General features: G+C 47.2%; 2 protein-coding genes and 2 non-coding genes across 8 annotated transcripts; 3 read left to right on the top strand and 1 right to left on the bottom strand.

Moving 5' to 3' along the window:
* The first annotated feature begins 472 nt into the window (after positions 1-472).
* TRNAA-UGC lies at positions 473-545 on the top strand. Its single transcript has one exon. It is a non-coding gene; the product is annotated as a tRNA-Ala (tRNA).
* A 2,470-nt stretch (positions 546-3,015) lies between these two features.
* LOC112878718 (tRNA (guanine(10)-N2)-methyltransferase homolog) lies at positions 3,016-7,033 on the top strand. The gene is made up of 6 exons (XM_025942924.1): positions 3,016-3,387; positions 3,482-3,693; positions 3,809-4,126; positions 4,200-4,274; positions 4,750-4,824; positions 6,244-7,033. The coding sequence occupies exons 1-6, from the start codon at positions 3,186-3,188 to the stop codon at positions 6,781-6,783; spliced, it is 1,422 nt and encodes a 473-aa protein (XP_025798709.1). The 5' UTR covers positions 3,016-3,185; the 3' UTR covers positions 6,784-7,033.
* Positions 7,034-9,871: 2,838 nt separating this feature from the next.
* Positions 9,872-9,960, bottom strand: LOC112879124. The gene has a single exon (XR_003225950.1). It is a non-coding gene; the product is annotated as a small nucleolar RNA Z221/R21b (small nucleolar RNA).
* A 2,691-nt stretch (positions 9,961-12,651) lies between these two features.
* On the top strand, positions 12,652-17,343 carry LOC112876986 (UDP-glucuronate:xylan alpha-glucuronosyltransferase 1-like). 5 transcript variants are annotated; one of them, XM_025941215.1, is made up of 5 exons: positions 12,652-13,188; positions 13,394-13,668; positions 14,963-15,160; positions 15,278-15,921; positions 16,007-17,343. In XM_025941215.1, the coding sequence occupies exons 2-5, from the start codon at positions 13,613-13,615 to the stop codon at positions 17,017-17,019; spliced, it is 1,911 nt and encodes a 636-aa protein (XP_025797000.1). In that variant the 5' UTR covers positions 12,652-13,188; positions 13,394-13,612; the 3' UTR covers positions 17,020-17,343. The 5 variants fall into 5 exon arrangements, with proteins under 5 accessions (XP_025797000.1, XP_025797071.1, XP_025797211.1 ...); XM_025941286.1 differs by lacking the exon at positions 12,652-13,188 and adding an exon at positions 13,229-13,296; XM_025941426.1 differs by lacking the exon at positions 12,652-13,188 and having other exon boundaries at positions 13,307-13,668; positions 16,007-16,585; positions 16,622-17,343.
* The last annotated feature ends 6,698 nt before the right edge of the window (positions 17,344-24,041 follow it).

Here is a 24,041-nt window from a genome sequence, read left to right as displayed (position 1 = left end):
CGAAGGATGAATGTGAGAAGAACAAAGGAGAGTTCTCTGTACATCATGACTTACAGATGAAACTCTCTTCTTTTCCTGTGGCTCCGTGGAGAACAAGTGCTGATGACGTGTTTAGAACTAAAATTACAGTAGTAATTGTGAGGCAAGAAATCAATCTTTATTCATTGATCACTGTTATTTATACATGTATGAAGGGGTGGATGGGTGGAGGAGATGTCTGTTCAATGAAGATCGTGACCATTGATTAGGCAACCGCCGTAATCAACGTCTGTGATTCTCTCCTATTCTACTCCTAATGATCAATTGATCATATACCGTAACAGGTAGTTCTCACTTGCTCAAGTCAGGCTCTTGAGGCTAAACATTTGACTTTCCATTATTCCATATAAGCATGAGGTCCTCGTTACTGTTAGTGCGAAGCCGTTGTTGGGTATAAATTTGACTATAAGCATGATCGCGAAAAGACATCGAAGGGGATGTAGCTCAAATGGTAGAGCGCTCGCTTTGCATGCGAGAGGCACGGGGTTCGATCCCCCGCATCTCCACATTTTACTTTCGTACGAGTTTTTGGTCTTGCTGATGTAATTTAAATTTCATTATTACACCCGTTTCTCTTTTTCCTTGAAAACAGCACGGGGCTCGTCTGTTCCCCTTTCTTTATTTCGTGGATTCTTGTTACTTTATTTCTAATGGAATGAATTATGAATGGATAAGGAATCTTTGTGGAGTGAATGAACGAACAGTTTTCCCCTGCTAGAAAAAATAGACTTGTAGAAGCCATCACATCTGGTTGCTCGAATACTAGCCGTAAACAGAGGCAAATCCAGTGACTTCGGTGAGTATGAGGGCTTCCACCCACAATCTACGTATGGTGCTACTTAACAACTACTTTTTCCATCCACAAAATCAACTCTGGTTTTCCGAGTAGTCAGGATGCAGGTTTTGTTGCGTTGACCCAACAACCCAATACCGAAAAAATAGAAAATAGTGTCACTACCTATAGAGCCGACCCAATAATGTTTGTGGTTCATATTAGGGTTTTACCGTTGGGTTAATTGGGTAACCCAAAATAATATAGGTATTGTAGTCTCTGTGTAGAGACTCGCTTAGCAATACACGGTCAAAACAATTAACTTGTGGTGCCCGCCGATCAACCGCATGGAGCAGAGTTGCTAGCTATGGCGGACTCTGTTTGGTCGCCGACGGCGAGCGTAGCTGCAGTACAGGACAGCCTGATGAGTGGCAGGGGAGCTGCAGGGGCTGCGGAGATCCGTTCTGTAGGGGTAGTAGTGGCCGCTGGCCGGTCGCCGGAGATGCGCCAGGCGCGGATAGCCGGCGGCGACAGTTCATCTGTGTGGCCTGGGCGATGGTGCTGAAAGCCAATGGAGTTCACAATAGCGTGCGCGATGTTCAAAGGATCTGGGAGGACGTCACTGAGGTGCTGCAAAGCTGCAGGTCTCGATTTGCCTTTCCTGGTCGATTCGAGGCTAGTTAGTCCGATTCGATGGAGGAGGAGCCAAATCCATCACCAATAAATTCAATTTGAGCGATGGAGGACCTCAATTTGGTATCCGCCATGGACATTAATGGTCATGGAGCAGCGCAGTTCAGAGTCACGAGCGAAGGGGATCGACGGCGTGCGGCGGGCCAAGGTCCTTGCGCGCTTGGCGGCGGCCGCCGCGTGAGGGCTGGGGCATCTTGCAAGTGGTGGGCGACGCCGCCGCAGCACAGAAGCTGTGCTCGTGGCCGAGATGACGCACCTGGGAGCGAGTTCTTCTATGGGCCGCTGAGGAGAAGCTCCGCTTGGATGGAAAGAACTGCAACTTTCAGGAACACGTTTTCTGGGTAACCCACTGGTTTTTTGGTTAATCTTTCGCTTGTTTTTGTTCAACCCGTTACTTAGACTTTTTAAATTGGGTTCAGTAAGTTGAGCCCTGGTTGACCCAAACCTGACCCACTTGTATCATAACCGAGAAGTCAAACGATTTAAGTTTAACTAAATTTATATAAAAAATTATAAACATTTATATTTACAAATAGATCTGGAAGATATATTATATAATTAATCTAATGATACTTATTGTATAATATAAATATAATAGTATTTTGTATAAATTTGATTCAATTTGAAACTGTTCGACTCCTCAAGATGTGAGAGTTGCATTCTTTTATAGATGGAGGTAGTAGATATTAAAAAAGCTATTGGAGTTAACACTTAAACCGACAGTTAGTGACGGTGATATCACCTTCACATCAAAAATCAAGTCTCATATTTTAGCGCTATACTTCTTATTTATATTAATATTAATATGGTTATATAGGCGATACCCTCATTGATAACAGAATATCCACGGTGACTTTTGTCAACCTTACTATACGCCGGTTCAATGCATCCTCCTAGTCGTTTATGATGTGCGTGGTTGCGTTCATTCATCGGATGAGTATCCTTTTGACCAATATATTTTATTAAGTTGTGAAAATTAGTTTTAGTTCTTAAGAAACACATTTTTTTAGGGCATTAAAGAAGGCAACGTATCAGGTGCAAACCAGGGTACCCGTGCAAACCCGTACAAACCAACTAATAAAAGTCGCAAAAAATTCTCGAAAAAATTATATATATACTTCATAGCCTTCCTTACCACTGTATAAAATTTCAAGTTCAAATTCATCATACGTTAAGAGATAAAAAAAGAGAAAGTTTTAAGAGTTTTCTCTTTTATTTATCTCTCAGAATTTTCTCTTTTCAGTATCTCTTAACATATGATGAACTTGAACTTGAAATTTTATATAGTGGTAGAGTAGGCTATAAAGTATATACATAATTTTTTTGAGAATTTTTTGCGACTTTTATTAGTTGGTTTGCACGGGTTTATACGGATACCCTGGTTTGCACCTGATATGTTGCCATTAAAGAAACACATTTTCTTGTCGGCGAACTCGAGCACAACTTGTCGGCCTGTGCTGTTGTGCAGGCCCAGCCCATGAACACAGAAAGCGGACATTTTCGCGGGCCCTCACGTCAGCCACGGTGCTCCAGGGTTTTGGTAGGTTTTTCCCCTTTCTCGCAATCCTTGGCTTCGTTTGATTCCCTCCGCCGCCGCCGCCGGAGACGCGAGCCACGGCACCGCTCCAGCGTTTCTCCCTCGCCCGAGTAGTAAGGGGCGGAGACGAGCAGCGCAGCAAAGATGTGGTACCTGTGCGTGTTCTACCACAGGCTCCTGGACTACCGGCGGCCGGAGGTGGAGTCCCTCGCCGAGCTCTTCGCCGGCCCGGGCTCCGGCGAATCCGTCGAGTGGCGCATGCCGGAGAACCACCACGCCGACTCTCCGTTCCACCTCGTCCGCCTCCCCGGCGACGAGCGCCTCGCCGCCCAGGTCGCCAACCGAAGTAAGCGCGACCTCAAGCCCTGTTTCAGTCCCCCTCCTCATCCAATCGCCGTTTACCGATTGTTCCGCGTGATTATTGGGCGTCGTGTGGCTAGGCTTGCTGGTGAAGGGGATCTACGAGCTCTGGGGGCATGGCACCACCTACGAGGAGCTGGAAAAGTCGGTCAGGGAGTACCCCGACGAGAGGAAGCTGCCGTTCCTGACCCCGGACAGCACCTTCAAGATTGTCGTAGACAGCTTCGGCAAGGTGATCAGCTCCCAAGAGCAGAACGAGATCATGAAGAGCCTCACTTACATACCATTCCAGGTTGATGACATGTCTGATCCATTTATATTGATGTTGAACTGTTGATCTTGTTGATGCTGAGTGTGACTAGCTGTGTAACGAGGCTTTGCTTCTTCTTTTTTTTTTCCCTTTTCAGGGCCGTGTTAATTTGAAGAAACCTGATCACAAGTTCTTTGTCATGGAGACAGATGACTATGGGTCAAACAATGGCCTCCCGCCAGTTGTGAAGAGGACTATATTCTTTGGCCGAGAGGTTGGAGCGGCTGATAGGCATCTCCTGCCAACGTATCAGCTCAAGAGCAGGAAGTACATTGGCCCGACTGCAATGGATGCTGAAATGGCTTTTCTCATGGCCAATCAGGGTCTCGCGCGGCCTGGAAAGCTCGTTTATGACCCTTTTGTCGGAACCGGTAGCATTTTGGTTGCAGCTGCACATTTTGGAGCTATGACAATGGTTTGTACTTGTGCAAATAAATGTACCTTTGACTTTTGTTTGTCTCTATGTCTTGCTGATAAAGTTTTTTCAGGGTGCAGATATCGATATAAGGGTTGTGCGGGATGGTCGGGGCCCAGATTGCAATGTTTGGAGCAACTTTGAGCAGGTAATTTTGCAGCGTTAACTTGAATCAGCTTGCTGCATGATATTGTTGTCTTCACAGCTCACATTCATCAGAAATCTGTTTGGAATTATTAACCTCACGAAAAGGGTATGTACAGCAGTGTTTTATAAGTGTTGTAACAATTAATGAATTAATGGTGAGTTGTTGACGCCGGTGATTCCCCTGTAACCACAAATACTTTTATCTTTTAACTTTTTATCCTCCACATCTGTGACTCTTGTTGGGTTTTCATCCCTACCCCACCTCAACTTGTTTGGGATTAAAATGCTTGTTGCTGTATTAGCCTCAGGATGTCATGATTTGTTCATTTTTTTTCTTATCTACTAGTTTCTAAATCATGAAAAATAGCCATTTTTAATTATCACCCTCTTTTTTGGCAAGAAATATTTAGGGATTCACTTGTTAATTAATTAGCTGGAATGCTAGGTTCCGTACTAACATATTATATTCTCTTCAGTACAAGTTACCAGAGCCCTTGTCTTTGCTAAGGGCAGACAACAATCTCCCACCTTGGCGTCCAGGACTGAAGGAGGTAACCATCGTGCATTCCGTACTATTTATCCAATTGTACTATCATGTTGACATTTTTATCAGTGTTTGTTGGTGACTGAACTGAAAACATGAGCAACCTTTTTCCACAAAATGCACAATGCAGAAGCCTTTAGTTGTGCTGTAAGGCTCTGTTTGGATCACCTAGGGCTAAGTTTAGTCCGAACTAAACTTTAGGTGTCTAAGGCCCTGTTTGGATCCCAGGACTAAACTTTAGTCCATTAGGTGATCCAAATAGAAGGACTAAAAGGCGGACTAAACTTTAGTCACACCCCGACTAACCATTAGTACATTAGTCCTTCAAACCCAACTACTTCGGACTAAAAGTAGGCAAAGGAGCCAACCGTACAAGAAATGACCAAATTATCCCTCTACCTTATCCCTTTATGCATATGCAAAAAGGCTTTCTATGTCTCCTAGCTACTTTTTAGTCCTAGGATCTAAACAGGATATAGACTAATTTTAGTCACCTAATTTTTAGGCACATAAAGTTTAGTCCAGACTAAACTTTGGTCCTAGGTGATCCAAACAGGGGTGACTAAAATTAGTGCATACACTTTTTGGATTCCAGGACTAAAAGGTAGATGGGAGACACAGAAGTTCATTTTGCCCTTCCTTTTTGCATATGTGTGAAGGGATACTCAGTCCATTTCTCGGATGGTCGGCTGCTTTTAGTCCGAATTAGGTGGGTTTTGAGGACTAATGGACTAATGGTTAGTTGGGGTGTGACTAAAGTTTAGTCCACCTTTTATTCCCCTTGTTTGGATCACCTAGTGAACTAAAGTTTAGGCCTAAGTCTAGTCCTAGGTCCAAACATGACCTAAGTCCCCAACATGATATTTGCATGATCACATGTTGCTTGTATGTTTCGTGTGGCTCTAGTGCGGGAAACAAACCAAATATGAGTTTTTTTTGGGTTCTTGCAGTGTATTTAAGACAATGATTCGCTATAATTATCTGTCTCTATTTGTGATCTACTGAAGGAAATAAATTATCTGAAAGAATGAAATAATAAGCGTATCTAATTGTGGCATTATATAGTAGCCTAAGTGCAAAATCAGTCTAAATTGCGTTTGCACTTGACTTAACAAGATGCCTTGCTGGTAAAATCCATTTCCTAATAGAACTGTTGCATTGCTGCATGGAATTTGATGAAAGCCTATATTATGATATATGAGTTATCTGTTTCTTTATTTGGCTGTTGTTAGGAATCGTTACTTCGGGATTGTAGTCTTTGATTTGTGATCCTGTCTTTATTTGGATGTTGTTAGGGAATTGTTGCTTGTGCATCTATAAGCGATGTCCATATGCTATTTTTAATCCTGCTTGCTCCATTATCTGAATTAAAAATATCGCTCCTCCATTATCTGAATTAAAAATATCGCTCCTTGTTATCAATCAGATGTTCGATGCAATTATTTGTGACCCACCATATGGAGTACGAGCTGGTGGGCGGAAGTCTGGTGGTCGGAAGCTCATAAAAGGCGTCAAAGGACCTTACACAGTCCCGGATGAAAAACGGGACAGCCACATCCCATCAACCGCACCGTACAGCCTTGCCGAGTGCGTCCATGACCTCCTTCACCTTGCTTCAAGGATGCTGGTCATGGGCGGCAGGCTCGTTTTCTTCTACCCTGTCCTCCGTGGCGAAGATGGTGCTGCCAGCCCGCAGTTCCCTGAGCACCCCTGCTTCAAGCTGATTGCCTCCTGCGAGCAGATACTGAGCTACAGGTACAGCCGGGTGTTGCTGACCATGGTGAAGGTTGCCCCCTACACCGAGGAGATTGCGAGGGTGGCTGAGGAGCGGCACCGGGAGTTCAGGGAGAACCACCAGAAGTGGATGGAAGAGGGCAACCTCCACTCCGCCGTGTTTGAGCCAGCGGCGCAGGATGGGAAACCTGATAAAGACTTGAAGCCCAAGTACAGAGGCAAGTACGTGTAGCAGCAGAGATGCTAACTCGTTGAATTTACTGTAACAGAAGGCAATTTTGTTGGCGTTCTGTTCTGTATACTTTCAGTTAGAGCCCCTTGTGCTGAATTGTATGACATCGAACGTTAACAGGAGCTGTGGGATGTACGATTTCAGAGTTTGGTGTTAGGCTGGTAAAATCCTTTTGATGGGAATGAAACTGTAATTGTAACTTAAATTTTGCATGAACTGTATTTTTTAGCTAACATCATGGCTTGGATGATATGGCGCGCCACTGGTCCGGACCAGGGCAGGTCATTGACGTATTTTTGCAGCACAAACGCCCTCGCCCATGTGTGCATTCGATACAGGGACTGTTTAGATTCCAGTAACTAATTTTACAGATCATATCACATGTTTGATGCTAATTAGAGAATCTAAATATAAGTTAATTTTAGTTGTATAAATGGAGACTAATTCATGAGACGAATCTATTAAGTGCAATTAATTCATCATAAGCACATATTTACTGTAGCACAATATTACTAAATCATGTACTAATTAGATTTAGGCCCTGTTTAGATCCTTGGAATTAAATTCCATTCTAATAATTATAATTTAGATATAAATTAATTAAACTAATATAGTTATATGTGAAATATATTTATATATTATTGTTGGCTATATGGAGAGATATTTATGTATTGCACTTCTGCTACAGTGAATTTAGTCAAAGAATCTAATTACTATCACACATCTGATATGACAGGACTAAAAATCAGCCCGGAGATCCAAACAGCCCCATATGCAAATGGAACCTGGTTGAATAGCCTCTGGTGCCGTATTGTACTTGTACCTTAATGTTTGCTTTTTTTTCATTTTGCTGTTTAGTGTACGAGTGTATCATACTGCCATCCTTCATGATCAGTCATCTCCACGGCCTATCCAGCTTTTTTCATTTATACATAATTAGGTGAACGAAACGCCAAACTTGAACATTGGATTTCGAAAATGGCGTATGCTCTTGAATCTGGTTGAGGAGTTACAACAATAACAACAACAACTTAGCCTTCTGATCCAAGCAAGTTGGGGTAGGCTAGAGATGAAACCTACAGAAAACAAGAATAAGAAACACAAAAAGGGCACAAGCCAAAGGAAGAGTTAGGGGTTAAACAAAAAGTAACAAGGTCACGGTTTCAGGTACGTTAATTGCTAATCTCCAAGCGCTCCTATCCATAGATAATTTCTTAGCGATATTCCACTCCTTAAGGTCTCTCTTAACCGTCTCGTCCCAAGTTAGTCTAGGTCTACCTCTACCTCTCTTTACAGTATCGCCCCGCTTTAAAACTCCACTAAGCACCGGCGCCTCGGGAGGCCTCCGTTGTACATGTCCAAACCATCTCAACCGATGTTGAATCAACTTCTCCTCGATAGGCGCCACCCCGACCCTATCTCGAATCTCTTCGTTCCGGACTCTATCCCTTCTTGTATGCCCGCAGAACCAACGCAGCAAACGCATTTCTGCTACACTCAGTTGCTGGACATGTCGCCTTTTTTAGGCCAACATTCAGCACTGTATAACATCGCCGGGCGAATCGCCGTCTTATAGAACTTACCTTTTAGCCTCTGTGGCACCTTCTTGTCACAGAGGACGCCCGAAGCCTGACGCCACTTCAACCAACCAGCTGAAACTCTATGTCTAACATCTTCATCAATGTCTCCATCTTTCTGAAGCATTGATCCTAGATATCGGAAAATATCCTTCTTAGCCACCACTTGACCTTCGAGGCTAACGTCCCCATCCTCATGCCTAGTCGAGCTAAAGTCGCACATCATATACTCGGTCTTGGTCCTACTCAGTCTGAACCCTCTCGACTCTAACGTGTGTCTCCACAGCTCTAACTTCATATTAACCCCTGCCCTACTCTCGTCAACTAGCACCACATCATCAGCAAAGAGCATACATCAAGGGATATCACCCTGTATGTCCCTTGTGACCTCATCCATCACCAAAGCAAATAGATAAGGGCTCAATGTTGACCCCTGATGTAGTCCTATTTTAATTGGAAAGTCACTAGTATCGCCATCACATGTTCGAACACAAGTCATTGCATCTTTGTACATATCCTTGATGAGGGTAATATATTTAGTTGGGACGTTGTGTTTATCCAAGACCCACCACATGATATCTCTCGGTACTTTGTCATAAGCTTTGATCATGTGTAAGTTCTTCTTCTCCTCTCTATATCTCTCCGTCAACTGTCGTACTAAGAGTTCTCTGAAGAATTATTTCCTCGGAGTATGAATTCAGATGAGTATGTTTTTTTTGTAAGTATAAATTCTGTTGAACTCTGTTGCGAGTACCGAGACCGAATGATGCCTGTTCTGCAGGTCCTGCTTGCCCTCACGGCGTGCCAGCTGCCAATGCCATTTGCTGATGCAATCTTTTTTGAAAGGATGCTTACGCTGATTCAATCTTTAGCAGGCATTGCAAAGCTGTGAAATTTTGAGTAAAGGCTTGTGTCCAAAGGATTAGAAATTTATATTAGCCAGCGTTTATCCCTCAAGCTCTTAGAGCATTCTCCAGTGAGTCAGTCCTCGGATGACATGCTTGAAACTGGAGCCGTTCGCGTCTTGCTAGTGAAACAATGGTAAAAACATGCCGTCTGTCAGCAGCAATCCGGCATATATTGTATGTCGTACCTTAGAAATGTTCAGGTTTATTTTGTAAATTTTACAGTTTTATTTTTCTGAGTTAAGTTTGTATTACCATCGACGAAAGGCCAAAACTGGGTAAATCAAGAAACACCCGCAAACTCGTAGTTGATTCATTTGAAAAAAAAAGTAACTCGAATTCCTTTAATCATCAACTCGAGATCACAATCAAAGGGTGGATTGGTAACTAGAGAACCATCAGCGGCATGTAGATTTGACCTCAAATAAAATTCAGTCCGCATCATGGTTGGATCGTCTGATCCACATCATCTGGTCCTCAGAAACCTCCCAAACGCAACACCACCAATATCACATTCTACGTCGCGAAGAAATTTGATTGCCGCTCAAAAACAAAACCAAATTCAGAAGAACCAAAGAAACGGAGGGGAACGAACATGCAACGAGAGGGCTCAGACGAATAATGGGTAGTAAGTTTGTTTGTCAGCACAGATGTTCAGAGTGGTGCATGACTAAATACTTGTATCATCATTGCCGCTGCCGCACGCTTTACTATTTGTAAGGAGAAGAACACCAGATCCCCTCCACGGAAAAGAAGAAGAAAGAAATCAGACCCCCAACCCAAGACCGAACACACGGCACAATCCCAGAACCCAGCAAAAGCCATGAGGTGAAGAGGCAAATCAAAGAACGGATGCCTCCGCGGGCTCCAGACGGCGGCGAGCTGAGACGATGGCGATCCATGGCGGCATCGGCGTACGGGCGGGCGGCGGCGTGGAGATGGTGGAGGGGACGGGGTTGCGAGGGTCGTATTTAAAGAGCGCGGCGGCGGCGTCTTCTCTACTAGGGTTTCCTTGCTCTGTTCGATTCTGTGGGCCGTGGGCTTCTCCTCCCTGTGCAAAGCCAACGGGCTCGTCTGTTTGTGGCCCAACCAAGCTTCCTTCTCTCAATCTATCTGGCCCGCAACTATATGCTTCGGTTTTTCAAATTTTCTGACCCAACTTTGCCCGCCGAGGACTTCCCTGCTAAGTCCTGTTCACCAAGACCCCAACTACACGATTAAAAAAAAAAACCCTACACAGATAGAGTGGAACATGTAACAAAAAAAACTACAGCGTGGAATCCTAAAAAGGGGAAAGAAAAGAAAAACAGGAATGCGTTGTCGATCAACGTTCAGAGAAGGGCAGAAGAAGGAAAAGCGTGCACGGGCATTCATTCACTTCCCCATTTCCTTCTGGAAGCTCCTCTGTGTACGTTTTCTTCCTCTTCTTGACGGCCGGCGGGCCTCTATAGCGTCACGTGTTTCGCGTTCTCTCAATCCGAGCGCACTAAAGCTGGCAAAAGAAAAATTGAACCCCAGAGCAATTTTAGAAGCCAGTTAATGCTGCTGCCATAATGCCATTGCCAGGCAGCACCAGATCGTAACGGGCTACCGTTACAATTTCTACAATAATCACAGTAGCATCTGGCTAACGATATGCTTGCATAAGCCATGGATAAACAAGACCAGCACGGCTGATGGTAGAGCTAGCTGCGGCACAACACAAGTCGGAGGCAAGGACACCCCAAGGATCCTCGACTCGATCTGGGGCCTCTCGTCTCATCTTAGGTGACGGCGTGACGCGAGAGATTCTTCCTCTGCCTCTGGATTTTCTGGAAGGCTTGTCGTTTTCTGAGGTACTTCCTTTGCTAATATTTTACTTTATACATCTAGATATAACATATATCTATAATTTAAAATTAACGTATATCTATACATCTTAATATAACGTACATCTAGATACATATAACGTATGTACAATAAAAAATAAAATAATCTGTAATTTAGAAGGGACGAATCGGAGGGGCGGGCTAGCTATCCACCCATCACGTATTCTGCCGGTGCCCGTGCGCGCCGTGGCCGAAATCGTAGGAGGGTGACGACACGGGAAATTTAAAGAGAAATCATGCGAGATGTATAGATGACCCAACCAATCCTGGGACGACGAGACGATGATGATCAGCTTCTCGGACTATTTCGCCTCCTAGTCTCAGTTACCAAGTCCTAGCAGCATGCAGCCGCATCAATTTCTTCCTGTTTTTAAATAGACGCGTGCACACGTTTTCCGGTGTTAGTTAGGATTTAGACCATGCAAGCTGCTGCCCTCTGCTCCAACCAAAACACACAAAAAAGAAGAAGAAGAAGAAACTGCCTTCCTTCCACGCAGTACTACGTGTAACCGTTGCAGGGGCAAGATGGAGAGAAGCCAGGTCAAAGAAGCAGTTGGGAGTTAGATATCTAGATGGACTCGCGCATGGAACGGACGAAGAAACAAAACGTTGCCTTGCCTGCACCCTGAGGTAAGCAAACGTTGCTCTCGGGAACCCTCCATCTGGAAGCAAAGTAAGACCTGCTCCGTTGCATCATATGATCCAATTTTTAGTCATTTCCCACTTATGTTTGCAGTCAGTTCACATTGGTCCATGGCACTGATTTTCCCCCTGCAATCACGTACTCTGCATATACTAGTCTTCTGACAATAAGGAACAGTCGAGACCCTGCTGCCCTACGGCTACTTCCGAGACCAACGCAAGGAGTAATTGTAATTGGCAGTCCAAGTCATGCTGCTCATCAACGACTTCAACCTTGTATTCCACGGGTGGCTAGCTAGCTGCATCAATCTTCCACACGTTTCACCTAATAGCGCAGGAAAAATGGATTACTTTGGTGCCCGGTAACCTTCACTCAGTCTCCGTGTAACAAACTACCTAACGGTTCAGTCAGTGTCAGCTCGAGACTATTCCCTCTCCCTCTCCTCTCCGTCTCGAATTTTTTATTGCTCTGTTTTTTTCTTCTTTTGGTGTCATAGATACTCCCTTTCTTCCTTTTTCTTTCTTTCTTTCTTTTTAGGAATCTCTTGGGTTTGTTGCTTATCATTTTACTTTTGATAGGTTTCCGATTCTCTCTTCACCCTAGCTTATTGTTTGCAAGCTTTGGGTTGAGTTTACCTGAATCCCTTGGCCAGAAAGGCATCTGCAGATGGAGCAGGATTTGCTTCAGGTCCAACCAAACTCACATGCACACGCACACGCGCCCAGCCCGGCGCCGGCGGGGGCCGCCGCTGCTGATGCATCATCCACTGGTTGGGTTTGGTGAACGTCCCTCAAACCTGCACTCCTGCAGCTAGCGTTTGTATATGGTAGCCAATCTACGTTCCAACTTCCAACCACAGCAAAAGGCATCAGCTGTTCTCCTTTCTCTGCCCTCAGGTCTTTCACCCTGTACCACCAAATGCTCCATCCCTCATCTGCTTCTGCATTATATGCACACAGAAATCTAGCAAAAAAACATGGTCTCATCCAAAAGAGACTACTGAAGTCTGAAGGCTAGAGATGTGGTTTTGCTTCACTAGCCTGTGTGCATCTTTGTCAGAGCCTTTTGTGATGAGTTGCACCAACTTTCTTTGCACATAACATAAGTAAGGTCACACCCGAAGCAAAGACAGAGGCCGGCGTTCAGCAGGGTGGAGTGATCAGCGAGCATGAATGAAAACATACCTGTTAACAAGAGAAGACAAGAGAACAACTGAACAACCAATGAAGGGGATTGTTCCTCCTCCTCTTCTCCTTTCTTTTCTCTCTCTATCCTAGGTCTGGAATGGCATGTGCTGCTAACTACTTCACCCTTCCATGCAAAGCATGGATGTGCCTTTTGCAGCTAGCGCAGGCCGGGGATACCGTGTCCAGTTAACGTGATGTGTTCCAAACACTTGTGAAAGGGACCAGGTCTTCCCTCCCTGCTTGAACTTGTCAACCAAGTGTCCTCCCTTCCTACGCTTTGGTGTCGCCTCACCTGCCCCAATGCCCAGCGCTATAAGTTGCTTCCAGGCTTTGGTTGCAACTCTCATTTTGTCCTCAGAATTGAACTTCCCTTGAGATACTCTCTGTTATCACAGCTGAACTTTGTTCATTCATACACATGTACATGCAGGACTTGTTTTGGTTCAGGCTGTTGAGTTGCTCCAACTGTTAAACAGATCAAGCTTCAGCTCCAGGGTTTTGATATAGCTGCAAGGATCAATCACTCAGGGCCTATATACAGCGAACTCGCTCATCGATCGGCAAAGTTCGTCATCGTTCTGCTCTATCCTCCTTGCACAACAGGCGATACCAGGGTTTCATCTGAGCTAGCTGCTCTTGGTGCACCAAGATGAGAGGCTTCGCTTGCGCTCATGCAGAGAAAAGGCATCGCTTGGACAGAACTTTGTGAGTGTTTTTTTTTCCATCCCCTCCTCCCTTCTTACCATTTTCTATGGAGAATCCTGCTTCCTAACCGCCTCGCTCGTACCACTTCATTCATCTTCTTGTGAACTCTGCTCATTTTCTGCTCGTTTGGCAATGGCTAATGAGGCGATTAGCGAGCGTGAGTTCTTGTGCACTCGGTTGAAGTGGTTTAGCGTTTCAAGTTTTATTACCCTCGTCAACTTAATATTTGTTTTCGCAAAGTTCTTTTCCATTCATGCTATGTATCAAATGCGCAGAGTTACACACATGTTAAAAGTTTTTTTTAGAGTTCCGTATGTTGAAAGTCTACACGATCATGTTCTGCAATCTAATGTTACAGTTCGTAAATTGTCAAGAAAATCGATTTCACCGCATCTAATCTTCATGACTCTGATGGCACAAGTAACTTTCAGAGGCAGCATAGGTGGGCCATTAAATTCCGTGTACAGTTAACAGAGCCCACATTTTTCAAAGTTGCCTACGATAACCAATTTTCAAAACTTTTTCGGATGAGCTAACCAGGATTAGTTTACGGTAATCACGTACCAAGTTACTTTCATGGTTGGCTCACCTGTTCTGACCAAGCAGTTGATCCGGTGCAACGAACGATCCTAGGGTGAATCAGCAGGTGGATGAAGAAGTCGCAACGCTGTTTCAGTTCTGAACAGGTCTCTTCATGCCAAGCGACAGGAACAGGGCTCTGAATAGAGTAGGTGCAGGACAAACAGAGGGTGACGCACGGGGACACCTAAACGCCAGGAGATGAAGCTGCCGGCGACAACGAAAGGGGTTGAAGCTGATAGGGATTACTACCGCAGGCGGCGATAACGATGAGGAAATCGACGCGGCGATGGAGCTGATGACGCTTGGCGGTTGATATGTGTGATCCTGGACCGTTAGGGGCACGGAGCTAACTGTTCCTGATGACTTGCTGGAGTAGGTGAAGAGAGAATTCCTCCATGACTAACGACTTTCTCAGGTCCTGGGTTTGAAAAATTAGCTGCGAATTGAAGAGGATCAGGATTTGGTCAGTGCAAGCAGAGTAGAAAGGGCTAATGGAATCACAAGCTTTCCAGTCACACTGTAAAAAGTTAAAAAGTGAATGTTAACAGCTCAATAAAAAACCACATTTACACTTTTTAGATGATTGATATACTCTCATCGTCTGAAAGGAAAAAGTATTTTACCTAGATTCATCTTGCGAGTTTTGTTTGATTTTCTTACCGCCGAATTACTGACAGTAAAATCAATTTTGCTGTGTTGATTTCTGTTCCAGTTTGAGCAAGAAGGATTGCATCGGAAGGTACTACGCCAAGGATGCCAAGTACAGGCCGTTCAGCGCGCTGCTGCCCGAGGGCTCCAGCGGCAAGATGCTCTACGTGAAGCTCGTCCTCGTCCTCCTCATGTGCGGCTCCTTCATGGGCCTCCTCCACTCGCCGTCGATCCACCCCGCCGATGAACAACACCGCACACAGTGAGAGCAAACTCTTCAGATAAATTTTGGTTTTTTTCGTACTCTCTGATCTGACGATCAGCAAGGGAAACCTGTCCGAGAACTTACCGGCAGTTCGTTCTTGTCTGAAAACCTCAGGTCAGAGGCGTCGAAGGCGAGCTGGATGTCGCACCCCGACGCGCCGAATTCGGGGTACGCGTCGAGCCTGAAGATCGACTGGTCGCAAATCGAAACGGCGGTGAAACAAGTCTCTTCGGCGGAGGACGGCGGTGCGCCGCGGGTGGCGCTGCTCAACTTCGATGACAGCGAGGTCGAGGAATGGCGGGCGCGGCTGCCGCACACGGAGGCCTCGACGGTGCGCCTGGACCCCTTCGGGGGCAACGTCACCTGGGAGCACCTGTACCCGGAGTGGATCGACGAGGAAGAGCTGTACGGCGCGCCGTCGTGCCCGGACCTCCCCGAGCCGGCGGTGGCGGAGGCGGAGGCGTACGACGTGGTCGCGGTGAAGCTGCCGTGCGGGCGCGCGGCCAGCTGGTCCAAGGATGTGGCGCGGCTGCACCTGCAGCTGGCCGCAGCGCGCGTCGCCGCGCGCCACGGCCGGCGGCGGCCGCACGTGCTCGTGGTGAGCCGGTGCTTCCCGGCACCGAACCTGTTCAAGTGCCGGGACGAGGTGGCGCGCGACGGCGACGTGTGGCTGTACAGGCCGGACGCGGAGGAGCTGGACCGGAAGCTCGCGCTGCCCGTGGGGTCCTGCGAGCTCGCCATGCCGTTCAAAGCCCTGGGTACGTACCAAGCTTCGCAGATCGCCATGCCGTTCACAAGGAGAACAGGAGCTAGCTCACTCACTGCGATCACCGTGCCGTGCAGGGGATCCGTACGTGTCGGCGGCGCCGCATCGGGAGGCGTACGCGACGATCCTTCACTCGGAGCAGCTGTACGCGTGCGGCGCGCTGACGGCGGCGCAGAGCATCCGGATGGCGGGGTCGGGGCGGGACATGGTGGCGCTGGTGGACGAGACGATCGGCGCGCGGCACCGGGGCGCGCTGGAGGCGGCGGGGTGGAAGGTGCGGGCGATCCGGCGCATCCGCAACCCGCGGGCGTCGCGGGACGCGTACAACGAGTGGAACTACAGCAAATTCTGGCTGTGGACGCTGACGGAGTACGAGCGTGTCATCTTTCTGGACGCCGACCTGCTGGTGCAGCGGCCAATGGAGCCGCTGTTCGCGATGCCGGAGGTGAGCGCGACGGGGAACAACGGCACCTACTTCAACTCCGGTGTGATGGTGGTGGAGCCCTGCGAGTGCACGTTCCGGCTGCTGACGGGGCACGTCGGCGACATCGAGTCGTACAACGGCGGCGACCAGGGGTACCTCAATGAGGTGTTCTCGTGGTGGCACCGCCTGCCGTCGCACGCCAACTACATGAAGCACTTCTGGGAGGGGGACACGGCGGAGCGCGCCGCCGCCAGGCGCCGCGTCCTGGCGGCGGACCCGCCCGTGGCGCTCGCCGTGCACTTCGTGGGGCTCAAGCCCTGGTTCTGCTTCCGCGACTACGACTGTAACTGGAACGTGCCGGCGCTGCGGCAGTTCGCCAGCGACGAGGCGCACGCGCGGTGGTGGAAGGTGCACGACGCCATGCCGCCGCGCCTGCGGGGGTTCTGCCTGCTGGACGAGCGGCAGAAGGCGCTGCTGCGGTGGGACGCCGCGCACGCGAGGGAGGCCAACGCCTCCGACGGCCACTGGGGCGTCCGGATCGCGGACCCGCGGCGGAGCATGTGCGCCGGCGACGGCGAGGCCTGCCGCGAGAGAGAGATCGCCGGCCGGCGGGTGGAAGGGGACCGGATCACCACGTCGTACGCCAAGCTCATCGACAATTTCTGACGGCCAGAGGCTTCCGAATTTTTGCGAATCGAAAGCCGCGAGGGCTGCTCTAGATTGTCATGGTACTGCCCAGTGCTCTTGTCATCATCAGAAGAGATGTACTCCACATCAATCGACTGGAATTTGGCATTGGCGTCAATGTTCCTGACTGCACCAGCAGGGAGGGTTGAGAGGAGCAGTGGAGTCTCCACAGTGGAGATTGAGGTGAAGAACAGCAATCGCAATCGAGCAGGAATTGGATTCATAGGGTTCAGATACAGTTACAATTGATGCTCAAATATCATAACCAATGCAACAAGTTGGAATAAAATTTAGCTTACCAGAGCGTCAACCGTGTCACAGACAATCCTAGCTACTTCCAAATCAACCTTCTCACAGGCCCATTCCTTGTGCATGCCACATTGTCGCTGTAGAACCAAAGGCACATATTTGATGTCATTACCATCCAATCTCAAAATGGAATCAATGGATACGAAAAAGGGCAAACAAACATTAATACAACAGAATGGAGAAAGGGATAAACTGCATTTGTTTGTGCGTGCGGTGTAATTGGATTCCATGTAATGCGCATGCACTTTGGTCACCGCTGGTGATTTTCAAAAGAAAAGGGTACAAAGCACGAGCAACACCAACGCCTAAGAAACAAAGGTGCAAGACATAAATATGAACATTCCCCTTGTATTCACTATTCAGATTCAGCGATAATACACAGCAGATTTCTTTTTTTCCCTTTCACTGTAAAATTTACATCAGTGATCCAAGCAAAAAATATCCCTTTGCTCAAGCAAACTACAACAATTTTGGCTACAGGAAATGGAGAAACAATTAGTATCTTGAAAATTGTCATGACAATAACAAAGTCATTTATCGTAATATTAGCACATGAAAAATAGCATGCATCAGTTTTAAACTTTTAATATTGATCAGAAGTTCCGATGGATAATATCATCGAAAATTAACATGAAAACCCGGCAATGTTAGTTCAGGTTTGCTGAATCTTATGGCACAACCTTTTCTTATATTATCTCCACTGAATTTACTCCATGGTCCAAATAATAGAGATTCACATAATATAAAAGTAACAATGTCCTCTTGCATTCTTGAATCAAATACTAACCGTTGGCCTCAAACTATTTGATAATGCCCTATGGACCTGTTCCTCACTGCACTCATCATTCGTGTCAGCTCACTCAGATCAAATCAAATCACATGACTATCATCTCAGGGCAAACCAACAGCTTCTGCTGGGACATCACCAGCCGAAGCCATTGGACTGCAAAAACCTATAGCTATATCATGATAATAGAAGAACCAGCTTGATAGATTTGACACAGCCAAGGTCCATTTCACAGGTCAATGTGGTAAAGTATTTAGATGGAATCCAAGGCTTGTGGGATTGCCTCCCTAAATAAGGTTAATATTTAGGGTACAAATTATACACTTCAGTTAGCTTCCAGTCTAATCGAAGGCATGGTGTATCAGTCCTTTAAAACTATTGGGCATGATCAATTTTGCACATGACATGGTTTACTTGGTCCTTGTAACAATGTATAGGCAGTCATCTTTTACAGTAAACATTCAACTTTTCATTTATATGACATTTTATATAATCTAACTAGTATAAGAAAAAAACAAGAAACTGCACTATATTATTAAAATAATAGCTTCTGAAGTAGATTTGAAGCACAACACATGTGAACAACCCTTTATTTAAAAGCATAAGAACGAGTGTAATCTAAAATACTTAAGAGACAAGAACAAAAATAATAAAGAAGAACAGGACTAAGTTTTAAGAACTACCTGGGACTCAAAATATTTCACAAGATAATCAACCTATAAAAGAAAAGATTGAAACAATTAATGACACTGGATAACATAAAAGGCATTAGGATAGATAGTGTACGTAAATTACAGTTCTAACGTACAATATCTGCAATATGACCATCCCAGAGGTCAGTATGAGAGGCAAACTCTGTGAGACCATATGGAAGACCTGAATCACCATCCCTAATACTCCTGAGCAGAGATTCAAATTCCATTTTGTTCAAAATGATCTCACTAACAGCAAAATAATAAAGATCATATCTTCGTTTCGTTGCCTCCTCACTCTTCATGAGTTCCATGCAATCCTAGACTGCAATATCAATCTGAAAGGGGAGCATCTTCTGAAACAGCTTTCTAGCAAGCACAATAGCTTTGGCCAACACATGATCTTTTGTCTCTCCAAATTTTGTAGCCTGCATACTGAGGGAAAAAATTGGAGATATTGCTTGTCGCCTTCTAAGGTAGTAGGTCTCACCCACTCGCAAGAGATTTGGGGGGTCCTGCAAGGTCCATGCTATTTTTAGTGAGGCACTAAAATAATATAAATACTTAGGGACAGATTCACAAAAAGCAGTAATATACAAATGAGAAATTCATTTGAGGGGGCCCGTTTGGGAGGGCACCAGCCGGCTTCGGCTCCTCCTCACCGGCTCCTCCTGGCTCTATGAGAGGGAGGGGAGAGGGGAGAGGAGAGAGAAAATTAGCTCTGATGAACAGTGCTTTACCAGAGGAGCCGGAGCCGGCTAGCTCTAAAAGAAAAGATTAAACCACTAAGAGCACAAACACATACAGAGGGGCAAGACACTAGTAGAAGACAGAACTCCCAATATAATCAAAAGGCTAATGATACAGGGGGTAATATACTTATATTTGACATTGGTAGCATGCTACGTTATAAACAGGAAGACAGAAGTTAACAAAATCACATACCGTGTCATGGAGTTCTGGGAACACATGTGCGTAAGAAAGCACCCTTAATTCACGCTGGCAGCGAATAACATAGATCATGTAGGGCTCATCATAATCATTGTGAAAGAAAAGCTCATCCCTGTTTTGCCTTGCTTTCAAAGAGGCGGCGGTACGATGCCCCCTTCTCGTAGCACTCATGCATCTCCATTCGAACGTTGAGCACCTCGGCGCTGGTACAAAGTGATTGCTGTTGTGCATCTGCTACTCCCTCTAGACCAGATGATGAAGCAGCAGCACTCGTTATCCTCGAGCTCACCATCGTTGGGTGCTCTTCCCAGCGCCCCCTCTTTCTTTGCTCGTCTGATAAATCTGACCACGTTGTGTCCGTCACCTTGAGGAAGAGTACGCCTTCCTCCTCCTTGTCCCTCCCCTCTTCCCCATCCTCGTACTTTCCCTTCCACTCCTCCTCCTCCTCCTCCCATGGATAACGCAGCACGTCGTAGTCAGGGATGTCGCGCAACTCGGGAATTTCATACCAAAACAGGCTCTTCCGCCAACTCTTCCACTTCGAGTCAGAATCGCTGTCGATGTCGCCAGAATGCCCGAACAGATCCGTGTTCGATCTCCCATCATCAGCCTCCGTAGGATCTCCCTCAACAGCCTCAGCCTCCATAGGATCCCCCTGGACAACCTCAATCGACATCGGAGCGTCGGTCTCCGTTGATCGGAAACGGGAGGAAACAGGCGGTCGGTCGGTGCGGCGGCCCGGAGATGGGGATCTGGATGGCGAGGCCGCGAGGAGACCGGCGGCGCAAAGGGGAGGAAGCAGAGCAGCGGCTAGTCGGTGGGTTTCATCGATGGATTAACAACACTTGAGCTCGATTTGATCCACGACACGCGGAGGCACCGAACTTGAGCAGGTCCGCCCATGCGCGTTACGGGGAATCCGACCACGGCGCGCCCCACACGGGGAAACCATCTTGATCCTACTACAGTTCGCTAATTGCCATTGCCGCCGGTGAACAAACCTCATGCCGCAATGCGTGATTTATTTATAGGAACAATGGTGGGTGGATTGAGGGGGACGAGGAGAGGAACGCGAAGGTGGAGCCGGGTGTGCGAGAGGGGCGCCGATAGGCGCTGATTTGAGCTCGCACGCAAACGAGGATGAATTGGGATCAAATACGGATGGAATTGGATTAGGATACCACCTTTAACCACATTTTAATCCGAATTTGTATATAAATACGGATCTTATAGTCTTTCTAAAATCTACTCTCTAAATTATTATTTAGAGAATCATTTGAATAAAAATTATTTTCTATATCTTTTTTATATCTTATGCGTAGTCTAAAGAGTCATTCTCGCTTTCCATCTTTGTCCAGTTAGAGATACAGAATAGAGTATGTCTACATTTAGATATCCAATTGAAGAGGTTGTTGGAGGGTATTTTTCCACCAAAATCTCTATTCCTGTAAATTAGGAAAGATATAAAAAATCTTTTGGAAATATTTTTATTAGATATGTATGCAAAATGAAAAGTTCAAATTTGGATTCGAATACCTTGTCAATTTGGAACATAGCGTCACTACGATTATCAATTTGTTTTATCAATAATTTTATAGTAGCAGCGGCAGCGCCTCCCCGGAGGCAGCGACAGCTCCCAGGGCTCTCTTCCATGCATGTTGCGTCCACCTCTCCCTCCCCTCTTGTTTTTTCTTATTTATCTCCTTCTCGTGCTCCATTTTAATGATCTAAACTTTAGCTTTTGGGGATTATGTAGTCGTGCTACCGAAGTTCCAGAAGAATAATCCCCTCTTACTCGCTCTATACTCTTCCAATTTGTGCTGCAAATTTGGAGGAGGTCCTGCTGGAAATAGGGCTGAGTGCACCCATTATGTTGCTGGAATGAGGTCTAAAGGGCTTGCTGAAGTGGAACCTCGGAGTGCACGTGTTGCTCTCCAATTGATTTTCTAAGCAGGGTAACGTGAAGTTAACAGAATTGCTGAAAAAAAATATAACGGAGCATTCTTTTGATGGTAGTTTTCCACGACTCAATCTTTTGATGGTATCTTTTTCTAAAATTTGGATCTTTCAATGGTACAGATCTAATGTTCCCTTAAAATTATTATACGAGTAAAGATTAAAGGATCAGTATATAGAACTTGTGCATAAAGATAGCTAATAAAAATAACATATTAATCCATATATACTTTTTATTATAATTAAATATATAGCAAACTAATTATAAATATAAGCCTGCAGCTACTCTGGGATTGGATTGATACCCAAAATCCAATCGGATGAATCCAATTGAAGTCCAACTAAAATCAAGCTTCCATCCAGTCCAATTCTAAAAATTAGTCTCCAACATTCAATTCAATTCGGTCCAATCCAATTCCCCTTAATCCATATCCATCCAATACAATCCAAAATTCAAACATATGGGAGCCATGGACAATTGGCCATGCTGGACGTTCTCCTCAGCCGCGACAAACTCGCTGGCAAGGAAGCTGCAGAGGCTTCTCGCCGGCTCGTCGGCTTGCGCCGCCCGCACCTGCTGCTGTTCAACCGCGCCGCCTCCGCCCGCGGCTCGCCTACCCGCACCGGTCTCCCGTCGCGCTGGCTGCCGCTCGCTGGCCTCCGTATGCGGCTCGCCGGCTTCGTCGGCTCCGCGCCTGCGTCAACTGCGCTCGATGGCCGTGCTGCCGCGCCTCTGTTTCCGTTGCACTACCTCCGCCCGCGGCTCGCCGGCTGCGCTGCCTCGCCTCCGTTTGCTGTCGCACGGTCTATGCCCGCGCCTCGCCAGCTTCGCAACATCCGCGCCAGCGGCAAATGCCGCTCGCCGGCCGCACTGTCGGATACGAGCTCGCGCCCTCCGCCCACCCCAGCAGTCGTGGCCGTACGCCTCCTTCGCCTGCTGCAGCCGAGCGTCTCCTCCGCCCGCGGTAGCCACCGTGCGCGCCGCCACCACTTCTGTCCAACGCGCATTGGCGAGGTCTCCAAGACTCGAGATGCTCCGCGTGACGAGGGTAGGTGACAAGAGGCGCGGCGGCTCGGGAAGAAGACGCACAACAGTCGAGGAAGAAGACGCACGGCAGCGAGGCCGCGAGGGAGAAGACGTTCGTGCTGCTGGCTTCTTGTACGTCCAGCGCTCCCTTCCTCTAGTCCAAGATTATCCCCTAATTTTCATCCAATAAAATCCAATTCTATTTAATCCAAAGTAAATGGATGTCCATATCCAACTAGATCCAAACCCAGTAGAGTTTAAGTGCCAAAATCTAATTGTGTCATGACCCAAATTTTAAAAGCACGGGATTAAAAATTAAGCAACATCATCATGAGCATCATCCAAGCATTATGGAGCATCATATGCACTTAATTACATGTTGACCATCCATTTTCTTGTGTGAATTAGGTGCAAGTTGTGAAGTAAGTTTAAATTTTGCTATGTAGCTGTTCCCCCAAATATTTTATTCAAATACTAGATTTCAAATGGTGAATTGTGGATATTTTTATTCAATTTTTGGATGTCTCTGCCGAGCCATAAAATTCTTGGAAAGTGTGAAAACTGCAATGTTGTTTGAATTGTTGTGAGCAATCCATAACAGATTTTTGAGCTCTTGTTGTTGCATTGTGTTCTTGATGATTTAATCTTGCTTTGGTAAAATTTTGGTGAATTTTGGAGCCCGGGAAGTGCACGTTTTTGAAATTACAAGTTGAACCGTTGCCTTTCCCTTTTCCCCTCCTCCCGGCCCCACCGGTCAGCCTCCTCCTCCTCTCCTCCGCGCGCCCGGGCCCGCGCGTCAGCCACCCCCTCCGCGCCGCCCGCGCCTCTGCGCCCGCCCGTTGGGCGCCCGCGCGGCGCGGCACGCCGGCGGCCGCTGGGCCGTCCAGCGTGGCCGCCGCCCCTCGTGTCCCGCGCGCCGCGCCTTTTCTCCTCCCCCGCGCTCGCCGTTTCCTCTTCCTCCTTCCCCATTCAAACCACACGCCCCGCCCCTTCCTCTCCCTCCAGTCCGAGCCGCCGCTCGCCGCCTCGCTCCGCCCGCCGGCGCTGCGGGTGAGTCTCCCCGTCGCGCCGCGCCCCTCGTGCGCGTGTCGCCCCGCCTGTTCGCGCCCCCCCTGCCGCCCTCCGTTGCCGGCCGTCGCCGCGTCGCGCCGCGCCGCCGCCGCGCCGCGTGCGCGCGCGTTCGCGCGCGGGCCGCGCCGTGGGCGCGTGCTGGCGCCCCTCGTGGCGGGTCAAGGCCGCGGCCGGCCTTGACTCCGCCTGGGCCGCGCGCTGGCCGCCT

This window comes from Panicum hallii, chromosome 1 (assembly GCF_002211085.1).
Source record: "Panicum hallii strain FIL2 chromosome 1, PHallii_v3.1, whole genome shotgun sequence".
NCBI lineage: Eukaryota > Viridiplantae > Streptophyta > Magnoliopsida > Poales > Poaceae > Panicum > Panicum hallii.
The sequence above is the reverse complement of the archived record's forward strand: the minus strand, read 5'-3'. Positions and strand labels throughout refer to the sequence as shown.